The 17,198-nt window shown below is 65.8% G+C and overlaps 2 protein-coding genes across 3 annotated transcripts in view; one reads left to right on the top strand and one right to left on the bottom strand.

Annotated features, from left to right (window-relative positions):
- NIBAN2 (niban apoptosis regulator 2) overlaps positions 1–11,175 on the top strand; it is a 26,872-nt gene extending 15,697 nt beyond the window's left edge. Inside the window, exons 3-14 of the mRNA XM_080561815.1 lie at positions 1,123–1,251; positions 1,590–1,695; positions 2,267–2,434; positions 5,291–5,406; positions 5,480–5,584; positions 6,268–6,430; positions 6,887–7,074; positions 7,278–7,433; positions 7,693–7,809; positions 8,185–8,292; positions 8,404–8,515; positions 8,837–11,175. Of these exons, the coding sequence (XP_080417941.1) occupies positions 1,123–1,251; positions 1,590–1,695; positions 2,267–2,434; positions 5,291–5,406; positions 5,480–5,584; positions 6,268–6,430; positions 6,887–7,074; positions 7,278–7,433; positions 7,693–7,809; positions 8,185–8,292; positions 8,404–8,515; positions 8,837–9,879 (2,511 nt within the window). The 3' untranslated portion in view covers positions 9,880–11,175. The remainder of the gene's footprint in view (positions 1–1,122; positions 1,252–1,589; positions 1,696–2,266; positions 2,435–5,290; positions 5,407–5,479; positions 5,585–6,267; positions 6,431–6,886; positions 7,075–7,277; positions 7,434–7,692; positions 7,810–8,184; positions 8,293–8,403; positions 8,516–8,836) is intronic.
- SLC31A2 (solute carrier family 31 member 2) lies at positions 11,088–17,108 on the bottom strand. Of its 2 annotated transcripts, none has more exons than XM_080561817.1 (4): positions 16,084–17,108; positions 13,146–13,212; positions 12,511–12,685; positions 11,088–12,002 (listed from the first exon to the last, which is right to left on the bottom strand). In XM_080561817.1, exons 1-4 carry the CDS (start codon positions 16,087–16,089, stop codon positions 11,834–11,836), a joined length of 417 nt encoding a protein of 138 aa, XP_080417943.1. In that variant the 5' UTR covers positions 16,090–17,108; the 3' UTR covers positions 11,088–11,833. The 2 variants fall into 2 exon arrangements, with proteins under 2 accessions (XP_080417943.1, XP_080417942.1); XM_080561816.1 differs by lacking the exon at positions 16,084–17,108 and adding an exon at positions 13,624–16,060.
- Between the last annotated feature and the right edge of the window lie 90 nt (positions 17,109–17,198).

Below are 17,198 nucleotides of genomic sequence, written 5' to 3' on the forward strand. Positions count from 1 at the left end.
CCACGGTGCCAAGCGCATCTCGGTCCCCTGCAGCGCTGGCGAGGAGCAGCAGTGACCAGAGTAGGCCACAAATATTTCTGCCCTCGGTGCCCCCAGCAGCCCGTGCCACCCCCGGCAGCCCAGGCCCCACGTTCACCTCCCGTTTGGTGTCAGGCCGTGGGGACGTGACCAGCCCCTGGGAAGCTGTCCCCGAGCACCCTCCTTCGCCCTCCCCCGGCACGCTCAGCGCCACCTCCCTGCCCCTCCTAGCAATTCGGCACATACCTGCGTGCCCCAAATACTTGCCGGGGGTGTGCGGGGCCGGCTCGGTGAGGCAGGATGGGCAGGATGGTGCTCAGGGCTGCTGGTGGCCACGAGCTGGTTTATGCGGGACAATCCCGTCGTTTGCTGGTGGGGGCTCCAGGAGCTGGCGTCCCCTTGGCCCTGCTGGCCCTTCTCTGTCCCCATCCCCGCCGGGTTTGGGTTAGGGCTGCCACCACCAGCTGCTTCCCCCCGCAGGGTTTGCTCCCTGCTCTCTCCTCCCCTCTCCCCGTATTCCTTCGGGAAGTGCTTTGGGCAGGGGGAGGCAGCGTGTGCCAGCCCAGTGTCCGGCACCGGGGTCCTGCTCCTGCTGGTCCCTCCCGGTGGCCACCACGGTGAGTGCTGGGTGGCCACCACGGAGAGGCAGCTGCGGAGCGCTCCCACCGCCAGGAGAGCTCTTGGCTCTTGTTTATACTCCTGGGGTCATAAAAATTCCTGGGACGAATTCTTGGCCGGCTCAGCGCGCCTGTCTTTGGGATGGTGTCGGGGCAGCCTGCGCACGCTGCCAGGCGCTGGGCAGGCAGCGAGGGGGTGCCCGGCCGGGGGACGCAGGGTGTCCCCCCCCTGCCCCGTCCCCTGCTTCTGGGGACGTTGCAGCATCACCTGCAGTCGGGCTGTACGTGCCCCCTCCTGCCTCAGGTGGGGGAAATCACAACAATTTAGGTTTGGGAGGACTTCTGGAGGCCCCGGTCCGAGCGGGCACTCAGCCGGGCTGTTGCCCCGAGGCACTGTTTGGGCACTGGGATTTGGGATACGACGGGGGGGTGCTCCTGGCAGCCCCTGTCCCTGCCACCCGGGTCACCGCGGGTCTCCCCCCGGCAGGTCCCGCTGGAGGACCACGTCATCTACTCGGGCAACCTCTTCCAGTACATCGAGGAGAACAAGAAGTGGAGGAACCGCTTCTGCGTGGTGCCGCACAACTACGGCTTGGTGCTCTACGAGAACAAACTGGTGAGGACGCCCCGGCTTCGGCATCGCCTCCCGACAGGGGGGCAGCGAGCTCAGGGTGCTCAGAGCACCTGATGTCCCCCCTCTGCTCCCGTCCTGCCCTCCCCAGGGACAATGCTTGGGCTTGGACATCCCCGAGATCATCCCCGATGCTTCCCGGTGCCCCTTGGTGTCTCAAAGCCCTCCCCTGAACACGCAGCGTTTCTTCCCCCCTGCACCCCGACGGAGGAGGACGGGGACCCTCTCGGCCACCTCCCACGGGTGCAGCCCTGAATGGAGCCACGGTGCCGTGCTGTGCCCCCCCCCAGTCCTCCCCACACTCACCAGCTCTTTCTGCTCAGGCTTACGAGCGGGAGCTGCCGCCCCGCGTGCTGATCAACAGCGCCGGCTACAAGGTCCTCACCTCCGTGGAGCAGTACCTGGAGCTGGTGAGCAGCAGCCTGCCTGGTGAGTGGGGGCTGCGGGGCGATGAGGGACACTCGGGGGTCCCCAAGGTCCCTGCGCTGCTGAGAACCCCGTGGGGACACCTGGGGAGGGGAGGGGTTGGGGTTGGGGGGCTGCAGGGAGGGAGAAGGGCCCCGTGGTCCCCCCTGGTGGGGTGTGGGGTGAAGCGTGCTGCTCTCCCACAGGGAGGCAGAGGGATTGTGGCAGAGGCTCTGGAGGAGCCCAGGGGTCTCGTGTGCCCCTCCTGCACCCCCAGAAGCTCCGGGGAGTCCCACATCCTGACCCCTGCCAGGCAAAGCACCCATCTGCGCGGGTACTGTGGTACAGAGCCCCGTCCCCCGGGGCTGTGCTTGGCCTTGGCAGTTTGAGGAAGAGCCTTGACACCTCCCCGGCAGGAAACATGCTCTGGGTTTGTCGGCGTTTGCTTTCATAAGATCACGAAGCCCTGCAGATGCCTGCACAGCAGCTGCCTCCGTCAGGATGCTCTGCCCCTAATAAAGCCCTGGGGCGCAGAGGGGCAAGGGACCGGGGGACGGCCACCCCCTGCCCCTTCAGAGCATCCTTCCCCCCGCAGGCGTGACGCCCAAGTCAGGGAACGCCCCCATCGTGAAGTGCCCCACGGATTTCCCCCTGATCCTCTGGCACCCCTACGCCCGGCACTACTACTTCTGCGTGATGACGGGCAAGGAGCAGGAGAAGTGGGGGGCGGTTTTCCAGGACTGCGTGCGGCACTGCAACAACGGTGAGCTGGGGGCTGGCCGGGGGGGTGGCCGCCTCCAGACGGGGTGCTGGGGGCCCTGCAGCGGTCCCTTTTTGGCCCTAAGGGGGCGGTTTGGGGTGAAGAGGGGGAATTGGCTGGGAGCTGGGGAGTGTCTCACCCCCGGTGAGGGTGGGAGCGGGGGGCTCCGGCCACCCGGCACGGCCCCGTGTCCCCGAGGAGCACAACGCCTGTACCAGCGTTGACAAGAGCCAGCGTGGAGCCAGCTGGAGAGACGCCGGTGTGGGGAGCCCTAATGACTATTTTCCACCCCGAGGCAGAAAATATTTGGCAATTAAAGTCATTAAAACTGCAGGCCACCAGGTCCTGCCCTCCTTCCTCCCACTCTCCGCCGGCACCAGCTTTCGGGCAGGGGCTGCGGACAGCCGGGGCAGGCAGGGCCGGGCGCCCACACCACCGATACCCTGGCAGGGAAAGACGATTTTCCTGCTGAGCCGTGCCTGGGACGAGCCCCAGGGCTGCGCGGTGCGAGCGGCGTCCTGGGGAAGGAGGCGCTGGCCCTGCAGCCTGCTCCGTGTAGCAAGCAAGGAGCCACCTGCCCGGCCGGCGAGGCACCTTTCCCTCCCGGGAGGTGCTCATAGCCCCGATATTTTAGGGGCAGAGCCACAGGGTGGGTGCAGAGCCTGAATTCCAGTGTGGGCTGTCATCCCCCCGTGGTAGCTGAAATCCGAGTGCTTTGCTCTTTCCCTTCCTTTCGGCTCTCCTTGCTCCAGAACACGTCCGTGCGCCCTCCGTGAGCCAGGGATGTCCGGGCTCAGGGGCTGATTTATTTATTTTGAGCTTTTATTTATTTTGAGCTTTCCCCTTTCCCCCCTGGCCGCCCAGGCTCTGAGCGGGTGAAGGCAGAGCCGTGAGCCCCGGTGGAGCTGCCGGAGCCGTCCCTGCGGCTGTGCTGCTGGACCCTCTCCTCCTCCTGAGCTGGAGACGAAACAAGGCACAGACACGGGCACGGGCCCAGGAAGGGATCTGCTCGGGTGGATTTCTTGATTTTTGCAGGCTGTTTTTCTTTGTGAGACATTTCTTCCCTCCCCAGCTCCAGATTTCTGCCCGCCGCTGCTCTCGCAAGGTTTCGGATACTGTTTCAAATCCAATGAAAGATCTTTTGTTGCTGTTGAGCAACTTTTTCCCAAATTAGAGGCTCCGTGTCTGCCTCCGCTTGTGATTAGTGTGGGAAGTTTCACCTCCCCTTACAAGTCTCTGGATTTTTGTAACACCAGCTCTTCCCTAAGGACAGGGGACGAGCGATGTCACCCCTCGTCGGGGGTGTGCAGAGTCGTGCCCCACAGCCTGGGCACCCGCGGGACCCCCGCCCCATTTGGCCTGGGTGCAGCATCGCTCCTGGTGCCCAGCACCCGACACACGTCACCGTGGGAGCCTTGCCAGGAGAGGTCCCAGGCCTGGCATTTGCACCCCATCCCGGACACCGACGTGGTGCTGGGTGAGCCCAGCCGCCGCTCGGCGCTCAGCAAGGGCCAGACTCCAGCTTTCACAGCGGTTCCGATTTCTCCCCACGTCTCGAGCTGTCCCTTAGGAAAAGCTGCTTAGGCTGGGAGTTAAAAGCGATCATCTTAAAAAAAAAAAATCCCTGTGTGTTGGAAGACGCCAACAGCCCGGGGCTGCCCTTGCTGGGACAAAGCCAGCTTTGGCTGAGGCTCCCCAGGACCTCTGCCCCGGGGGTGTGGTGGGTCCCTCCTGCCCCTGTCACCAAGCCCAGGTCACTCTCCTGGGGGGTCCTGCAAGGCAAGGGTGCAGGGCCAGCACCGAGGACCTTTACCCTCGCTGCTCTCTGCTTTAGCATGGAGTTTAGCAGGGTGAGGGCTTTGTGGGGGTGTCCCAGGGCTGTTCCCTTTTCCTGCAGGCACCCAGCCTTGCTGCGGCACAGCGCCAGCGCTCCCGGGGCTGGGCAGGGTGCGCGTGGGGCGGGTGGCTCCGGGCCGTCCTGTCCGCTCCCTGGGGTCTGTGGACGTGGCAGCAGGGGACAGGGGGTGACATCTGTGCCCCCCCCTTGCGTGGCAGCCCCACGCCGGGGTGAATCAGGGCGCTGACATCCCGGGGGCAGCAGAACCGGCTGGAGCATGCCGCTGCTGCTGCTGCGCCTCCCCGCCGGGCGCTGCCGTGACTCATCCCCGCCGCCCAGCGCCTTCCTCCTCCTCCCCTGCTGCTCCGCATCCCACGGGGCCCCCCTGCCTCCAGCGCGGCCCGGGCACCCCGGGGCCCCATCCTCCAAGGAGGTTCGCAGGGCCCCCAGGTCCCCGTGCACCACTGGGATCCACCGAACCCCCTGCCCCTGCTGTGCCCCTGGGGTTTGCAGGGCCCCCAGGTCCCCGTGCACCATCAGAGCTTGCAGAGCCCCCTGCCCTGCTCAGCTCCTGCTTCTGCCGTGCTTCAGGGCTCGCCGAGCCCCCGAGTCCCTTATGCAGCACTGGGGTTTGCTGAGCCCCTTCTCCTGCTGTGCCAGCAGGGCTTGGTGAGCCCCCAGGCACCACTGGGGCTTGCAGAGCCCCCCCTGAACCTGCTGTGCCCCTGCTTCAGGGCTCGCTGAACCCCCACGGTGCATAAAATCCCCTGGTCTTGCCGAGCCTTTTTCTCCTGGGTGCTTTCCTGCCCTTTTCCTTCCCAATCTGTGGGAGCCCCCCCTGACCCCTGGTGTAGCTGGGGAGCTGTCAGGGCCTCCCCCAGCCCCACTGACAGTCCTGGGCTCTGTGCAACAGCCCTGGGGACGTGGGGGACATGTGATGGCAGGCTGGGGATGCTGCCAGCGGCTCCCCCTGGTCCCCAGGCTGCCCTGCTCACTCGCCCGCTCCCCCCCTCGCCCCCCAGGGATCTCCGAGGACTCCAAAGTGGAGGCCCCAGCCTTCACCGACGCCGTCCGCATGTACCGCCAGTCCAAGGAGCAGTACGGCACCTGGGACATGCTCTGCGGCAACCAAAGCCAGGTGAGGGCTGGTCCCTGGGCTGGGGGGGGTCTGTGGGGCCGGGCGGGGTCTCCAACGCCTCCTCCCTTCGCAGGTGCTGAGTAACCTGGTGATGGAGGAGCTGCTCCCGGAGCTGCGGAGCGCCATCGGCCCGCGGCTCAAGGGCAAGGCTCAGGAGCGCCAGCGGACCTGGATCCAGGTACGGGTGGTGGCCGTGGGGACACCGGGGCCAAACCTACACCCCCCTACAACCTCCTGCCCCCACACTGGGGCACTGTGTCAGTCCCTGTCCCACCGGGCTGGGCGCCTGGTGGCTTTCCTGCTGGTGGCACCCCCCCCGGCACCCCTCTGTGCCATCGCACGCAGCCCTGCCCGTCCCTCCCTGCTTCCCAGAGTGAGGGAAGCAAACGGGAAGAAGCCCGGCCCCCGAGCAAAGCCCAGCCCAGCTATATTTAGCGAGCCATTTTTAGGGCAGCGCAGGCTAAATCCAGCCCAGGACCTTGCCAAAGGCTGAGCACATTTCAGAGCTGCCCGTCACAGCCTTGTGGCCAGCGGGGTTTCCACCCAGCACGTAATGTGCTGCTGAGGTAGCGTACGGAGGCACAAACACTGCTTTTTCTGTAGTTCTGGTCTCCACGGCACAGCCCAGGGTGAATGTGCAGAACTGGGAAGGGCGAGGGAGGGAGGGGAAGGACAGCCCTGCCGCCTGCTGGCCCCAAAATCGCAACATCTGGCTTCACAGGGAGCTCCAGCAGCCACGTGGGGCTTGCGGGGTTGAGTCGTGCCCGGTGTCCCCCTGCTCGGGGACCTCCCGTGGCTTTGTACACGCCGGGGGCTTCATTTCACCCAGCTGGGTGCTGGCACCCCCCTGTCCCTCCCCAGATCTCGGATGCCGTGTACAGGATGGTCTACGAGCAGACCAAGGCCCAGTACGACGCCATGGTGGCCAAGTGCGAAGTGGAGCAGGCGCAGATGGAGAGCACCATCCGCACCGACATGGACCAGATCATCACCTCCAAGGAGCACCTGTCCAGCAAGATCCGAGGTGAGCCCCGGGGGACGGGGCGCAGGGGGGGCTGTGCACGCGTGGATGTGTAGGTGCACACGTGTGGACGTGTAGGTGCGCGTGCACGTACGACCAGCTCCTGGTGGGACGTTTTGCCAAGGTGCTGCTGTTTCTGGGCGCATTGTAGCTCCTGTTGGCACAGCCCGGGGCAGGTGCCAAGCGAGCACACACACAGACCTGCACTCCTCAGGGAGCTGGGGGATGTGGGAGGTGGGGGGCAAGGTGGGCAGCGAGCCCCAAGCAAGGCAGTGGGGCAGGAACAGGTTCAACACAGAACAAGGGCCACCTTCAAGAGCTCTTTGCCTTGCCCTGTGGGTCTGGGAGACTTCTCCTGGAAGTCTCCAGGGCTGTAGCTCCCCGTGGGGCTTAGGGACTGACTTGCAGAGCTGGGAGGGCGGAGGAACCTCGCCGTGCTCACCCCTGCTCTCTGCCCAGCCTTCGTCCTCCCCAAGGCGGAGATCTGTGTCCGCAACCACGTGCAGCCCTACATCTCCTCCATCCTGGAGGCCCTGATGACCCCCACGAGCCAGGGCTTCGCCGAGGTGCGGGAGGTGTTCTTCAAGGAGGTGACGGACATGAACATGAACATCGTCAACGAGGGCGGCCTGGAGAAGCTGGTGGAGGTGAGCACTGGCGGCGGGTCAGCGGGATGGGGCTTGGGGTGGCAGGGCCGGCCCCGGGGACAGACCCCATGGGGATGGAGCTGGGGGACCCCAGGCTGAGAAGATGCCTGGGGACGATGCCCGTGGGGTGGTGCGGGCTGCTGGGCAAGGCGTGGGGTGGCGTGTGCCAGCCCCGGCCCTGCTGAGCATGGCCATGTCCCCAGTACATGGAGAAGCTCTCCCACCTGGCCTTCCACCCGGTGAAGATGCAGTCGTGCTACGAGAAGATGGACCAGCTGAAACTGGAGGGCCTCCAGCAGCGGTTCGACGTCTCCAGCACCTCTGTCTTCAAGCAGAGGGCCCAGATCCACATGAGACAGGTAGGACGAGGACCGGGGAGGGGGACAAATCCCAAATCCTGTGTCCCCGAGGCTGAGCAGCTGGGACACGGGGACAAAGCCACCCCAGCACCCTCAGTCCTCAGGGTGGAGCCTGTAGATGCCAGGCAGAGCTGCTGGGAGCTTTGCCAGTGTACAGGCTCGTCCCGGTGTCCCAGTGCCCCCAAAAGAGCCCCCCGCACACCCCCTGCTTGCCCCCCCGGTTCCCCCGCTGGCACTGACCCCATGGTTCCTGCCGCAGCAAATGGATGACGCCGTGTACACCTTCGAGACGCTGCTGCACCAGGAGCTGGGGAAGCTGCAGGGCAAGGATGACCTCTGCAAGTCCATCCAGCGCATCCTCGAGCGCGTGCTCAAGGTGAGGGCTGGGGGCTGCTCCTGCACTTGGGACCCCCCGGTGGCCTTCACCCGAGGGTGAGGAGCCTGGGGAGGAGGCCAGCGGTGATGAATAACAGGAGTCTTCTGGGGGAATACTTCTTCCTATTGAGACTTTCATGTGTTTTGCTGAGTTTTGGGGCTGAGTTTTGGAGGACTCAGGGCCAGGGTTTGGAGTGGCCCAAACACTTCTGCAGAAAGTGGGGGGAGAGCACAGAGACTGCATGGGTGGAAGGGTGCAAGGGACAGAAGAACCCATTCAGCCCCATGGAAATGGGACCAAAACACGGGGTTGTGCCCACGCCACCCTGCGGCCCTCATGGGCGCTGACCCGAGGCCGCTCTCGCCTGCCCTGCAGAAATACGACTACGACAGCAGCACTGTGCGGAAAAAGTTCTTCAGGGAGGCCCTGCTGCAGATCACCATCCCCTTCCTGCTGAAGAAGCTAGCGCCGACCTGCAAGGGGGTAAGAGGAGGGGAGCAGCGCTCCGTGGAGGGGCTGCGGCATCCCTCACGCATCCCTCGGGACCGGGACCTCCCCGTCCCGCACCCCGCTGACCGGCCTCTCCCCCCGCAGGAGCTAGCCAAGTTCCAGGAGCTCATCTTCGAGGACTTCGCCAGCTTCATCCTGGTGGAGAACACTTACGAGGAGGTCGTGCTGCAGTCGGTGATGAAAGACATCATGCAAGGTAGGGAGACCCCAGAGTGCGCAAGGCCAGTCTGGTGCTGGGTGTCCCATGAGGAAGGGGTGACCCCCACGCAGGGTGCTGGGTGTCCTATAATGGGTGACCCCATGCAGGGTGCTGGGTGTCCTACAAGGAAGGGGTGGCCCCGTGCAGAGTGCTGGGTGTCCCATGAGGAAGGGGTGGCCCCGTGCAGAGTGCTGGGTGTCCCATGAGGAAGGGGTGGCCCCGTGCAGGGTGCTGGGTGTCCCATGAGGAAGGGGTGGCCCCGTGCAGGGTGCCAGGGGCTGGTGCCGGCCCATCTGACGCCTCTCTCGGTGCCGCCAGCTGTGAAGGAGGCGGCGGTGCAGCGGAAGCACAACCTGTACCGCGACAGCATGGTGATGCACAACAGCGATCCCAACCTGCACCTCCTGGGCGAGGGCATCCCCATCGACTGGGCCGAGGAGCACGGCGGGCAGCCCGAGGCCGAGCCAGCCGCCGACAAGCGCCGCAGGGCCAAGCAGGTGGTGTCGGTGATCCAGGACGACGAGGGGGCCCTGCCCTACGAGGCGGGTGCCGAGGCGCTGCTGCCCCCCAGCTCCCCAGAGCCACAGGAGCCGGAGCCTGCGGTGCCGCCGGGGTCCCCAGGCGGGGTGGCGGAGATCAGGGAGATGCTGGCGAAGGAGAGCACGGAGGAAGCTGCCGGCGGCCAGGCTGAGGAGCGGCTGACGAACGGTACCCACGCCACGCGGCAGAGCGGGGCCACCGAGGAGGTGGTGGCAGCGGGGTCTGCGCCGGGAGACGACCCCCCGCGGGGTCCGGCCAGCGATGGGGATGGGGCGCGCCGTGACGCACCGGTGCCACCTGCATCTGGGGCCGGGGTGCCTTCGGGAGATAAGGTGCACCACCCCACAGCACCATCACCTGCACCTAGAGCCGAGATCCCATCAGGAGATAAGGTGCGTCATGCCACAGCAGCATCACCCGCGTCTGGAGCTGAGATCCCAACAGGAGATAAGATGCACCAAGCCACAGCAGCGTCACCTACATCTGGAGCTGGGGTGCCATCAGGAGATAAGGAGCACCACCCCACAGCACCATCCCCTACATCTGGAGCTGAGATCCCATCAGGAGATAAGGAGCACCACCCCACACCAGCACCTGCACCCAGAGCCGAGGCCCCATCAGGGGATGAGGTGCACCACCCCACAGCAGCAGCATCACCTGCACCCGGAGCCGCGGTCCCATCGCCGCCCGCCGGGACGGATTGCCACCAGCCCGGTGACAAGGAGACGGGCGAGGAGGTGGCCCCCCCGGTGGCTTGCAGCCCCCCGCAGCCCGCGGGCACGACGGAGAGCGTTGTTGAGGGGGTGCAGACTGAGTTCTAGCCCTGTGCCCGCCGTGGACTGGTCCTGGGGCTGCCGGGGCTGGAGCGGCGCTGCGGGAGAGGGAGGGGATGGGGAACACCGAGGTCACCCAACGGGGGGGGGGGTCCTGCTGCTGCGCGGCTGGCCGCCACCCGGGGGGGCCGGCTGGGGCCCGGCTCAGCACAGGGCACCCGCTGCACTCTGCTCTGTCCTTCTTCTGCCTTATTTCCTTCTTTTCTACTGGAGAGATGCTTTATCTGCCCCCCCCCCCCGGGCTGAGCTCATATGCGTGGGGCCGTCTGGGGGGGCTGGAGCCCCGCTGCCTGCAGGATGCTCCCAGCTGCTGGACCCCGGCAGCGGGGACCGTCCCCTGCCCGCATCCGTGGGGTTTTCCTGGGAGCCTCCCCACGGGGAGCATCTCCCGGGCGGCCTCGTGCCGTCACCAGCACCGAGGGGAGCGAGGGCTGCAGGGGCGGGTGGGCAAAAACGGGACGGCGAGGGCTGGGGGTGCCGCAGCTCTGCGTGGGGGGTGAAGGGCGAGATGAGGCCAGGAGCACAGGGATGTGTGGGGCGGGAGGAGAATTGCGTGGGGGTGCTGGCACAACAGCTGCTGGCCCTTTGGGGGCGAGGTGTGGGGCTGCCTACGGCCCCCAGGCTGCTCCGCACCCACCCCGGGGCTGCTGTCACCCCGTGCCCAGGCTCGGCTGGGAGTTAAAAAAGCTTTTTTGTAGGGGAGGTGGCAGCGGTGCGACTTCAGCCTCGGCCGGCTGCTGCCTGGTTCCCAGCTGGGCATCGCCAGCGGGACCCCCCCGGCCTCCAGCCCTCAGCCCTCAGACATTTGGGTTCTGGCAGCAGCTGGGGGGGGCGAAGACCTGGGGCTTCGGCAGAGGCTGGCGGCAGGGTGCTGGGGGCAGCGCTGGGAGAAGGGCTTCCCCCCGCACCGGGACCCCCCGCAGGGTCGGTCACAGCCCCGGGGGACGCACCGAAAGCACTGGAGAGGCGGCTGGGGGCACTGGGCGAGACTCAGGAGCTGGCAGCGTGCGTGTGTGTGTGTGCGCACACGTGTGAGCGTGCGGCACGGGGACCGACCGGGACCTCGCCCCGACCTCCGCCTGCATTTTTAGGTGCCGCTGTTCCTGCCTCTGAAGGGGGTGCCCAGCCCAAACCACTTGGGGAGCCCCCCCCCCCCCCCCAACCAAAGTGCCTTGCCCTGGGAACTTAAAACCTGTCTCTTCCAAGATATTTTATTAAGAATGTTATACAAATGTTTAAGATATGCTTATAATAATTAATAAAAGAACTAAAGCTTTATTTAAAGCCAGAGGAGACTGTCCTTACTCCCCAACTGCTCGGCCCCAGGACACTGCTGTGTGCGGGGGGGTTGGGGGGGGGCTGTGATGGGGCTGAGGTGCAGCCCCCCCGAACCCGCTGTGAGCCGGGGGTGCCAGGGCCCCGCATCACCTCCGGCAGCCCCACACCAAGCCGGGAGCCGAACGACCCCAGTGGTTTTATTGCCACAGGCAGCAGGAGGCAGCAGCTCCCCATGCTAAAGTGCTAACCGGGAGGCACGGGGGTGAGGTGGGGGGGGTGGCCGGGCCCCCCCAGCACCCGGCTCCTTCTGCAGGCACCCCCAAGGCACAGTGTGAGGGGTTTGGGGCAGGGCAGGATGCAGGATCCGTGCTGGAGGGGAGCCCAGGGACCTGCCCCGATCACACACGAAGCATCCCAGTGCCAAAACCGCACCCCCCCAGCAGAGGGGGGGCCCAGCACCCCCACCCCCAGCAGTCAGCTCCCCAAATCCCGTGGCCAAAAGCTCCCTGAGAGCCGGGGGATAGCCCCCAGTGCCACCCCCCGGTGGTGCCGCGTCCTGCACAGCTTGGGGACAGGGACGCAGCCAGCAGACGTGACGGTGGCAGTGTGACAGCGGTGACACCCCAGCACCCCGCGGTGTCCCGAGGGGGGGATGTCCCCACGCCTAGTCCACCCTGAGCAGCGGGTACACCACGAAGTAGCCGATGGTGGAGCCCGCGAGCACGCCGAGGAAGACCCAGGCGTTGTAGGACATGACGGCCAGCATCAGCGCGTAGCCCAGCACCACCTGCACCACGTGCAGCAGCGTCTGGGCCACGTGGAACTGGAACCACCTGCGGTGGGAGAAGCAAAAGCCCCGTCAGCAAGGGGAAAATGTGGGTGTCAGCCCCCCCGGGGCACCGGGAGTGACGTGCGGGGGGTTTGTAGGGCGCGGGGAGGGAGCTGGGCATGGGGCTGGGGTCAGCGAGAGGCTGGCGTTACGAGCAGCCTCGGGCACGGCTGGGATTAAAGGTAAGATGAAAAACCCAGGTTTTGGCTCAAAAGGCTTGTGATGGGAAGGAAATGCCCCGGCTGGCCTTGGTTGGGGCTGCACCAGCTGAGCAGTGCCCGTCCCCATCCCAAAAGGACCCCGGGGGCTGCGGGCACTGAACGCAGCCGAAAGCACCGGGGGCAGTCCCCGGGTACCCGGCGGGGCTGGGACCCCCTGGGGCTGGCTCCTGCCCTCCATCATCCCTGGGAGCTCCTTGCTGCCCCTTCGCAGCCTTCCTTCTCCGCCATCCCCACCTCCCAGCCACCCCCGGGCACCAGGCAGGGCCCAATCCTGCCCGCGCCGGGCCGTACCTGCCCTGCGTGGCCCCGTGGCCGCCGTCCCCCTCGTCGGGCTCCAGCAGCGCCTCGCGGCTGAGGCTGGGGGGCACGGCCAGCAGCGCCCGCCGCAGCACCCTGGCCTTGCCCATCTTGACCACCTCGTACAGCACCGACAGCAGCGCGACCACCAGCACGGAGAGCGCCAGCCCTGCACCAGAAGCACACCCCGATGAATCAGCAGCTGGTTTTGTTTTTTCTTCCTCTTTTTTTTTTTTTTTCCCGAAAAGAGCAGCTTGCCCTCAGCTGAACAAATATTTTTCAGCGGGGAAAAAGATTAAAAACAGCTTGCCAGCCACTTGCAGGAGGAGGGTTTGGTCATCTGTCGCTTTGCAGGACCGGACCTGCGGGTCTGGGTAACAGCTGGGGCCCCCCCCAAAGCCCCGCAGCGTGCCCGGTGCTGCGAAAACCCCAGTGTTAAGTGCTGGGTGTGGGGGGGCTGTGCCCTTCCCCAGCTCCCAGCCCACCAGCAGGTATCACTGCTAGCATTACCTAGCATTATATGCCAGAAATGCAAAAATCCCCGGTGGTTTTTGTGCCCTGCGCCCCTTTCCCCGGCTGGCGAGCACAGCCAGCAGCAGAGGGACGGACGGACGGGGCCGGCAGCCTACCTGCGGGGGTGTGCACGCTCCAGAAGTCAAACAGCAGCACCACCCTGTCCGAGAAGAAGAAGGTCATCTGGAAGAGAGGCCGAGGACAGGGGTTAGGAACCGGCTGGGGGTGACGATGCCACCCGCACCACGGCACACATGGCCCCGTGGCTTCTGCAGGGCCGCGTGCTGAGCACCCCACGGCCCTCCCAGGGCTGACACCGGCCCCTTCCTGCCCACGGCCCTTCCCCAAATCAAAGCCAGAGGTGTGTGCGTCTCTTCTTTCTTCTGTGCAGGTTTGCTTCTTTGAGCTGCAGACTTCAAAGGGCACCTGGTGGCCCTGCCCCTCCTGCGCCCGACGCAGCCCCTGGTGCCGGGAGGGCTGGGGCTGGGGGCCGGCTGTGGGCAGGGGGCTGCCACGCGGTGCAGTTTTTGTCCGGATCCCGAAATAGAAAGAGGAACTCAAATCCCAGCCACGCAAAGCGGGCTCGACACGTACCTCTGCCTTCTTGCAGGGCAGCTTTTTCCCTCCAGCCCGTGTCTGGGCTGGCGAGAGAAATCCTGAGCTAACCCTTGTGGTGGAGAGCCGGCAGCCCAAAGCTCCAGCAACCCGCACGCGCTGCCAGGGCTTGAGGAGTGGGAGGCAGACAGCGGCTGTGGGTGCTGTCTGGAGCCTAGAGCGAAACTGGCCGGCGGCTGCAGCCCAGCCCAGGAACCCTCCGCTTTCCTGCACCTCCCACAGGATTTTCTTGCCTGCTCCAGCCGAAGCCAGCATCACCCCGAGGCTGCTGCGGCTCCGGCTGCCGGGGGCTGCCCAGGACCCATCCAGGACCACGACTGCTTTTTAGGGAGGGCTCGAAGCAGGCAGCAAAGCCGCCCAGTGCCGGCATTCCCAGCCCCGAAGAGCCTTTAACCGGTGACCACCCGAACGAGAGCTTCATCGCGCCGAAACAGGAGGAGAAAGCCTTGGCCTGCGGTTCTTCCCCAGCGAAACCGCCCGGAGCTGAGGGCACGGCTGCCAATTCTTGGTCCTTTGCCACAAAAACCTGCACTGGGTTTTCCTCCTGCCCTTGTTGGATCTCACCAGGTCCCTGCAGCTGGGACCCCCCCAGCCCAGGTCTGTTCCCCCCCATGCTCCCCATGCCCACGGTGAGCAGTGCCCGCGCCGCTCTCAGGCTCTAATTACACGCTCTGGCCACTCGTTACCAAAGCACATTAGGACGTATAATTGGCTTACGCTTTTAAGCCTCCTTTGGCAACGGATTTATGATAATTAGCCTTTAAATGAAACTATTTCTCCTTTGCATGGTTCAACCCTAAGTCTGCAGGGCCGGGCACGGCGGAGGTAACGTTACTTTGGAGACGCAGGTGACTTGCAGAAGGTCCCCGCGCTGCTCCTGGTCCCAGGGCGCCCAGCCTGGGCAGCTTCTGCCCCGTGCCCTCGGGTACCCAGCACGTCCGGGAGGCCAAAACGATGCTCCTGGGGCCAGTGCTGCCCTGCTCCCCTCCTCCATAAAGTCAGGGGAGGTTTAGATGAGATGTAAGGAAGGAATCCTTCACTCAGAGGATGGTGAGGCCCTGGCACAGGCTGCCCAGAGGAGCTGGGGATGCCCCATCCTGGAGGCGTTTAAGGTCAGGTTGGAGGGGCTCTGAGCTTTAAGGTCCCTTCCAAACCCTTCTGTGACGCTGTGGCTCCATCCTACAGCAACACCACAGCGTGAACCCTCCGCAGACAGCAGCCATGCTGACTGTGCTGTCAAAGGTTCAGGGTAAATCCTAAAAAAAAAAAATCTCGCAATTTGAGAGACCCAAGTTGCAGGGTGACATGCCAGCAGGACTTCTGGTCTGAGGGGCTTGTTCCGTCCTCACCCACCAGTGGTGACCCACCAGGTGCTGTGGGGGCAGCACCCAGCACCTCTTCTGCACCTCGCCTGGCTTCACGCACCCCAGCAGGGCTGCTGGGGACCACCCCACGCTGCAGCTCCTCATGTGCGCGGCACATCCACGTCGGGGCTTCGCCCGTGGGGTTCCTCTTTTGAAAAACTCAGCGCCGCCTGCTCGGCGCGACGCGGGGCCGGCTGCCCGCTGCCTCCCGACCTGCTGCTCCGGTCCGACCGGGGCACCCGGCCCCGCACGCCGGGCTCGGGCTGCCTGGGTGCATCCACGGAGCCGGGGCCGCAGGCAGCGCCCGGGTGGGCTGTGGTGCCAGGCTGCCCACGCTGCAGCCCCGTGCGGGCAATGCGCCAGCCTGCGACGATGTGGGGCTCATGGGGGGCGGTGTGGCTGCTGTCCCCATTGCCTCCGAGCTCCGAGCGAGCGGTGACAGCACTTGTGCAGGGCCTCGAGCTCCCGAGGGACGTCTCTGCTGTCGCTCCGTGCCCGTGCCAGGCCCTGCAGGGGCGAAGGGAGATCCTCCGGGTGGGGACACCGTGCATTGGGGTGCGCCATGGCCGGCTCCCCGGGGCCGCTGCTGCGTGCGGTCCCCGTCCCAAGCCCGGCCAAGTCACAGGCACAGCACGGGACAAAAACAGGAACCGCGGCGCAGCTCTTGCGGGAAGATGCGCGGTGCCAAGGGAAGTGAATCAGCCTTTACGCGGCCCCTGGGAACGTGCAGGGGGGAGGCACGAGGTCGAAGAGAAGAGATTTAAAGGAGGTGGCTCTGCCGGCTGCTCCGGGGGGACCCCGGCCCCAAAAGAAGGGGGGTCTCCGGGGAAGGAAGGGGGTCTCCAGAGAAGAAGGGGCTGCTGCCGGCCGGGGAACAGCGTGCCCCGGGCTGGGGCGGCGGGGCCGGGGGGTGCCCGCACCCACCCGCACACCAGCGGTACGGGGGGCTGGGGGCTGCCCCCACCCACGGGTGCCAAGCGCGGACCCTCTGCACAACCGGGCTGGCCGCCGGGCACGGCACGGCTCGGCACGGCTCGGCACGGCTGGGCACGGCTGGACCCGGCGGCAGCCTCACCTGCATGGCGGCGGTGCAGAGCGGAGCCCGTCCCGTCCCGGTTCAGCCTGTCCCCGTTTAGCCTCTCCCGTCCCGTCCCGTCCCGTCCCGGCTCGGCTCGGCTCAGCCCGGCGCGGCTGCGTGACGCGCGGCGCGGAGCGCCCCGGGAGTTGTAGTGCCCTGCCCGGCCGTGCCTTCTCCAGCCGTGCCGTATCCAGCCGTGCCGAGCCGTGCCCAGCCGTGCCCAGCCGTGCCGTGCCCAGCCGTGCTGTGCCGAGCCGTGCCCAGCCGAGCCGTGCCGTGCCACCGGCTGTATTTTTCCTTACAGGCAAAGAGCTGGCACTGGAGTTTTCAGGCTGCATTCGCTGCTTGAAATAACGATGATGATAAAAGTCTCCCCCCTCCCCCGTGCTGCTTCTTAAAATCCTGCCTCAGCAGCTCCCCGCCGCACCGAACACCCGCGTTGGGGTGGGCTGGGGCAGCACGCCCAGGGCGCGAGGCGAGGGGTGGGTGGTGGGCGCAGCTCTCCTCCAAACCCGCTGCTGCTGGGCAAACCAACCAACCGACCGCCCTGCCTCGAAGGGGAGAAACTGGACTTAGCTCACAACTGATTTTTCTTCCTTTATTTATTGCGAAGCTGGCCAGAAGCTCTGGCTGGGGTTTTCCAGGCGGGGTGGGTCACCCAGCACCCTGTTACAGCACAGCGCGGATCCAGCCTCCTCCCGGGCTGCCCAGGGCTGCGGTGCTGGCGTGCACCCAGTCTCCTTTCCTACCCCTGCTGTGCACAGATTTCCTCTCTTTTTGCTGCAAGGTTTGACCTCCCCCTGCCGTGACACCCCCACGCACTCCTGTGGCCAGCCCTCGGCTGTTAGCAGGAACGGATACGGGACTGGGACCAGCAGAAAGGGGGCACCAGGCCAGGACTGTGCTGCAGGACAGGGACCACGGGGCTCCAACCCCCGCTGCTGTGCCTTATGGTGCCAGGGTGCTGGTGCTGAGTGTGCCCATCGCTGTGTGAGCTGCAGCCCCAAAACGGAGCTGGGGCGCGAGGGGACGAGGCTCCAAGCATTCACGTCCCTCCCCAGCAAAGAGAAGCCCATTGCTCTCCCCTCTTCCCACTCTGGTAGCATTTTATC

Source organism: Anser brachyrhynchus (assembly GCF_964034855.1).
Source record: "Anser brachyrhynchus genome assembly, chromosome: 19".
NCBI classification, from domain to species: Eukaryota; Metazoa; Chordata; class Aves; order Anseriformes; family Anatidae; genus Anser; species Anser brachyrhynchus.

What these genes read in the sequence shown, in the direction of transcription:
- SLC31A2 (XM_080561816.1), bottom strand. Translation starts at nt 13,899, where the DNA reads ATGCTGGCTTCGGCTGGAGCAGGCAAGAAAATCCTGTGGGAGGTGCAG. An exon ending in TGCCCTGCAAGAAGGCAGAG is followed by an intron (nt 13,213 to 13,623) that starts GTACGTGTCGAG and finishes CCTCTCTTCCAG; the next exon opens with ATGACCTTCTTCTTCTCGGA. An exon ending in GAGCGTGCACACCCCCGCAG is followed by an intron (nt 12,686 to 13,145) that starts GTAGGCTGCCGG and finishes CTTCTGGTGCAG; the next exon opens with GGCTGGCGCTCTCCGTGCTG.